This window comes from Watersipora subatra, chromosome 7 (assembly GCF_963576615.1).
Source record: "Watersipora subatra chromosome 7, tzWatSuba1.1, whole genome shotgun sequence".
Taxonomy (NCBI): Eukaryota; Metazoa; Bryozoa; class Gymnolaemata; order Cheilostomatida; family Watersiporidae; genus Watersipora; species Watersipora subatra.
In genome coordinates, this window is record NC_088714.1 from 16,943,762 (window position 1) to 16,950,232 (window position 6,471).

Below are 6,471 nucleotides of genomic sequence, written 5' to 3' on the forward strand. Positions count from 1 at the left end.
TAAAATAATTAACCTTTTTAATGTAGGCCTACCATCAGCACATAACTGTATTCAAGATTGGCCCTTTACATAGCTAACAATTGAGGTTAAAAGGTCAGGCAGCACTATATAAACTGAAACAAGGGAGTCTATCATCAGTATTTTACAAGTCAGTCACCCTCAAGAGTCAGCATGAAGATTCAACTGGTTGTGTTAGCTATTGCTGTTATTGGCACCACCAAATCAGCTCCTCAGAATGAGGCAGTAGCAGCAGGTCAAGAAAAGATGCCTGTGGTAAGTTGTGTTTTCAGACTATTTCTGACAGTGTTGCTCTTGTACACCACCATTATTTTGTTTTGCGTAAGATTAGTGGTCATAGAGTAACTCATTTTATTATTCTCATATGGAAATGACCGTTATTAATAAGAGTATAAGAAAGGTCTATAGAAGAGCACCTGCCACTGTTGCCATAAAAAATAGACTGCCATTACAAATGTCACGTAATGATTAGAAATTAATTAATATCGTTCGTAAGCATTTAAAATAAATTGAATTACAAACCAATCCTAAATTAAAGCATAATTTATACTTTAAGTAAGCATTTACAAAATTTACAAAATAAATTGTTGATAAAATTATAAATAGTCTACAGTTTTTAGTTTTGTAACTCTATTTTTAGGGTGTTGCTGAAAGAAAAGGGGCAGATGATTCTTCAGCTGACTACCAAAATGGTAAATATGATTCGCCGTAGCATCATCAAATGTTTAGCTTTGATTGAAATAGTCAGAGTAGTAAGATATGCAACTTCATTATATCATGCACAATATTAGCAGCAGTAGATTAACAGCAACTTTTTTCTGTTTCCATTTCATTAACATTGAGTTTCGCCTTGAGGAACATCTCTAAGTACAGACATCTCCTAGTTAGAGTGACTGCTCTGAAGACGTTTCATTTTATGAAATAATTACTCATGAAAGGATTACTTGCAGATCACCATACCGTGTACTATGCCTCTAAGGGCATGAGCAACGCATACATGGCACCTTACTACGTTAGTTGGACTGTGAGTATCATTTGCATTGTTCACAGTAACAAAGGAAATTTTATCAATATTATTTTATTCATACAGAGCTGTAATGATTTAGTAGTTCATCACCCATACTGTAATTTGTCCCCAAAAATTTAGAGTTCATTTAATACAGAAGAAATTGATTGCAGTTGCTCTTATGTTATCAGTCTGTTGTGGCTACTCTGAAAATGTATATCGATAAAATTAAGAAAAACATTTTTCAGCAGCTCTCTGTTTTAGATCACCTCAGCATACTAATTTACATGATAGGTTTGACATAAAAAGCGATTTGAGGTCAGAATGCCTTGCTATCAATGTTGGTAGTCTTTCTGGAGAATCAGATCACAACCTGTAGTCTCCCAGTCAGGAGTTCTAAACCACGAAAACACTGAACTGCTCCTTTTTACAATAGAAACAAACGAACCGTGTTATTTTTGGATAATTATGTTAGATTAGCTCATAATTTGTGAAAATTAAAATTTAAATAGAGTCTTCTATCATGCAGTAGTCTGCGGTTGAGAAAAATTTCCCATTTTTAATCAGGAGCTAAATATTTTGTTTTCCTAGCGCACTTGATTGATTGATTGATTGATTGATTTCTAATAAAGCTTAGAGGCTCATGGACTAAAAATTTTTGGTATTTGTTTCCCTCTGCATCGGTCTAAACTTTAACATCTATATTAGGCCTATAATAAAATGGCTACTGACTTGGCACAATGCCAGAGAGAAAGAGACGCTCTCATGGTTGCTCAAAGTTCTGAACTCCAACAAGAGGCTGGAGAACCAGTTGAAGAAGACGAATCCAAAGAAGAGAAGGAAGAAGAGGAAGGTATGAACTATCATAAAGTATGCTATTAAATATTATTACCAAGGAGCAGCACTTGGCATGCTACGGGGAGAGAAGAGGGCTGCATGGGCTAATTAACATTGTATAGCTACTGCTTCAAGTATGCACTAGTAATTTGAGTAACCTTTTAGGAAAGAATGAACAATCTTCAGGTTTTTTTTTCCTTTTCAACTATTTAAATAAAAACTGTACTCACTTTTTAAAACCATGGTAACACTTTCATTTAATTCTTTTTTGGATAGCCAATATATTATTATTATTATTGATATAATTATCATTACCAAAAACTTATCTCTTTTGGGTTCAAGAAAAATATGAAATATTGATAAGAAATTTCTTTCCAACTTGCTGCCAAAATGGAAAGTTTGAAACCACCTGATTTTATGGACATTTAGTCGTATTTTGACTGTTTTTAGTTTCATTTATTCTATCTGCCACAGTATTTACAATATTTGCTTACAGTTCCTCCCATGTGTGCTATGAAAGCTGACTCTGGACCCTGCAGGTCATATGTCCAAAGATACTACTACAATGAAGACACACAGAACTGTGAGAAGTTTACTTACGGCGGGTGCAATGGCAACACCAACAACTTCAGGTCAGAGCTAGGATTCTGGGCTATTCTACTTTCTGCCAGTAAAATCATTTTATGATTTTGATAAATAATAGTAGCTTTGTAAACAAACAACTGCAGATTAACTCTCAAGTTGCAGACTAACTTTGGCATATAAAGAATAGTTGTGATTTTTAAGTCAAACTTTCATAAATCGAATGACATACAAACGTCTGGCTACAACTTTTCATAAACTCTAACTAATGCTTGCTAACGATTAAAAAATGTGGCAACCATGATTGTCAAAGTTTCTGTAACTTGCCCTTTTATCATTTTGTTTATGTCAAAACATGTAAACAGCTTCTGAACAAACATTTCAAGTTGAACTTTAAATTTAACTTTAGATTCAAACTATCGTTACAACTTCATAGTTTACCGACGCTAAAATTTATTTTATATCCATTAAAAGTTTCAAGACCTTTTTGTGGTTTGTTTCCTTTTTTACAGAACAGTTACAGGTTGAATTATTACATATGCATTTGCATGTTGCACAATTGCATATAAAATCTAACTATTATTCTGAAAATATCTTTGCTAGCAGCTTTAACAATCTTCCACCTAATATTTGCTTTTTAGCAGAGAAAAGTTCTTTAAATACTACCTATTTTGTTAAACAATTTATTTGATGTTGATGGCTAACTGTTGTCCTTTTTTTGTTTCTGTTTTTTTATTGTGGTATGGCATAAGTTAAAAAAAAACATTTATATTTGAAATGAAATTGTTGGCAACAAAGTATTAATATGAGACTCCTGCGGAAATGCTATATAGATATCACAATAATCACATTTTAGGTAACTTACTGTAAGCCACCTAAACTGTGCTTATCAACATTAAAGTAATAAACATTAATAAATATTTCATTTCAGAACTAAATACGAGTGTGAAAACTCTTGTATGAACCGATGCAGCAAGCCTGTCAACGTTGGATATTGTTTAGCTCGTCTCCCCCGTTACTATTTTAACTCCGCCACTGCAAGATGTGAGCTTTTCTATTACGGTGGATGTGGAGGAAACACCAACAACTTTATGTAAGTTAGAAAACTGTTTTTTCTTACTTTTGCAAAAGATATTCCGTTCTGCAAAATATAAAACTCTGAACTAAGAGTTCTCTATTATTATAAAATATAAAAAACATTTTATGAATATAAATTCTAGGACTATGCAAGAGTGCCAAGCGAGTTGTGACAGTGTCTGTGTCTTACCTAAAGAACAAGGTGTCTGCGTCAGCGCCATGGCTAGGTGGTATCACAACTCAGTAACTGGCCAGTGTGAAGTATTCATCTACAGTGGCTGTGGAGGAAATGCTAACAACTTTATGTAAGTATAAAACAGCGCTTCTTGTCAAGTTCAAACAATGAGCAAATAGGAAACAGTAATATTTCACTTTATTGGCACTTATAAAGTTTAAAAATGACTCATTAACAATACAGTTACCTGTAGTCTCTCATACAATTCTCAACAACTTTAACTGTTATGCTATTTTCAGTCATTGACAGCTGTTAATGAAGCATCATTTGTCTTCCGTCAGAAGATAAGTGGATGATACGCTGTCCGTAAACATTAGCCTTGATCCCCGATCTCGTAATCGAACTTCACAAAAAAGCATTTCTTAACAGGGGCATCGTAACACAGTCAGTAGATAAGTCAGTAGATACACGGGTGATCATATCACACTGTAGATCACTAGAACTAGTACCCTGGTAGTCTAAGGTGATGGTCGGAAAGCTGCCACAAAATATTATCAAATCAGTTGATACAAAACCTCCAACAACAAATAAGAACAACTCTTATTGCACAGCTATTAATCCGAGCGTAATTTTTTACTGTTGTGTTTCACTTTTTAGGACCAAGGAGGCCTGTGATGCACAATGTTAGACAAAGAAACATGACGAGACAACTCCATCATGTAATGGGAAGATTGCATTTATTTTTTAAACAAACTGTTTTACATGTAGATGTACTCTTTGATATACCTGGTGATTGTGGATGAATCAAATAAAGTTTGATCTTCCTCAAAGTAGTAACTCACTACAAACATAGAGTATGATACATTTATGCACTCATTGATTACAAGGGCTTGATCTTTACATAAGCAATGATAACTCTATGAATCTATCAACTTCAATAACCTTGTGCTTGTGATGAGTAGAACACCAATTAAAAGGCGTGCCTCAAGGAAAATGCGCGTCTTTATGCGTGCTTCAAGGACTTAAACCTTACCATAGAAGTAGGCAGCGTCATAACTAAAAGAAGAGCGTTAAGCCAACATGGACTAGCTTACTCTTTTTGTTTAATGAATGTCGTATCCAATAATAAGCATGGCGATCACTGTTTATACAACAACTTGTTGGAAGCTTTAAAATTCAAATACACATAACCATCATGTGCCCTAGACTTGTGGGGTACCTGTACCATCTATACTAATCTATTCTTTGTTTTGTCCATCGAAAACCAATCATGTAAAAGCAATGCTAAAAATTGACCAAACAGCAACATTACAGAGCACTCCGTGAGATGACAAATGATGGATAACATGTACTTTACCATGCCTATGTTTCATAAGATAGATGCTGTTTCTTTATGATTTGTGTATATAAGATGCCAAGCAACACATAAAGAATGGAAGATACTGTATATTGCCCCACAATTGTCACAATGCACATGCGAGGTCGTATATAAATGTAATGCCATTTACAAAATTACTGTTACAAGTAAAGTGAAAGTTGAACAACAAATATGAAAATATTACTACTACTAAAATCTAAACAAAAATACTCTGTACATCAATTCGCTAGTATAAGATAGATTGATATATATAATATAGATGATATATTCTGAAATATATAGGCCTAATATATATTTATACTATATAAAAAATGAATATATATAATTATAGTATATAATTAATATAATTTTAATATATTATAGATTATATAATATATTAGAATTATATAGTGTAATTTAGTATAATATACTGTATAATATAGATTATTATAATATATATTATATACACCTATAATATATATTATATTAATCTCTGTTATATTAGTCCACAGTGTATTATATTAGACTATGTTATATAATTATGTTATATAATCTATAAAATATCAAAACAATATTAACTACATAGCAGGATTTTTTTAAATATATATAATATATATATATATTATATTCGGATTTTACCCCTGATTTTTCTATCTATATATTTTTTATAAAAGCTCCTGACTTCAAATTCCTTCACCCTTTTAGCACTAATATGAAGCTGTCAGGCAGGAAATGATCACAGCAAATGAGAAAAATTCACTCAGATTTAACCATAGATATATATACCTAGATTGGCCAATAGGGAAAAAGCCTGTCAGACATAAATAGCACGACGTAACGTCACTGTATTGTACCTCACGCCTGACTGCACTGCTGTTTACAATGAATCTAATGGGAAGAAGGTAACAAAATTACATTTATTTTCACATAAAAACCTTCTTGTATACATAATCCAGTAAACTAAAGCAATTCTGTGATAATATCTGATAACCACCATAGAATAAAACTATAAAAGCTATGAATTGTTGCACACAAATCATGAGCCATCATGGCTTTATTTGCAACCTCTCTTATCCCCATTCTCTCTTTTCCCCTTCTCCAAAAAATAAGTTAGAAGGGGAAAAGAGAGAAGGGGAATGGAGAGGGGAGGGGAAATAGCCCACCCACTCAAAGAGCCTGACCTTGGCTAGGTAAATAGACTAATATGCTGAACTAAACATGACTAAATATGGTGAGTATGCAAGTATGTCTGAAGTCAAAAATGAGACAGAATGATTATTTTACAGCTGGCTATGTAGCTGGCTAGGTCACCAAAGCTGAAGTGTAATGATTGTATCACTAGCATCGTGGATGTTACCAATGTTGATGTAAACCAAGCAACAAATTCCCTAATCACAGTTAAGAATCAGGGTGGCTTGA

General features: G+C 33.2%; 1 protein-coding gene across 1 annotated transcript in view; it reads left to right on the forward strand.

Moving 5' to 3' along the window:
• Positions 1-4,441, forward strand: part of LOC137400483 (papilin-like) — a 30,975-nt gene extending 26,534 nt beyond the window's left edge. Inside the window, exons 12-19 of the mRNA XM_068086808.1 lie at positions 197-273; positions 659-710; positions 969-1,042; positions 1,733-1,877; positions 2,358-2,493; positions 3,375-3,536; positions 3,664-3,825; positions 4,353-4,441. Coding sequence (XP_067942909.1) covers positions 197-273; positions 659-710; positions 969-1,042; positions 1,733-1,877; positions 2,358-2,493; positions 3,375-3,536; positions 3,664-3,825; positions 4,353-4,383 — 839 coding nt within the window. The 3' untranslated portion in view covers positions 4,384-4,441. The remainder of the gene's footprint in view (positions 1-196; positions 274-658; positions 711-968; positions 1,043-1,732; positions 1,878-2,357; positions 2,494-3,374; positions 3,537-3,663; positions 3,826-4,352) is intronic.
• The last annotated feature ends 2,030 nt before the right edge of the window (positions 4,442-6,471 follow it).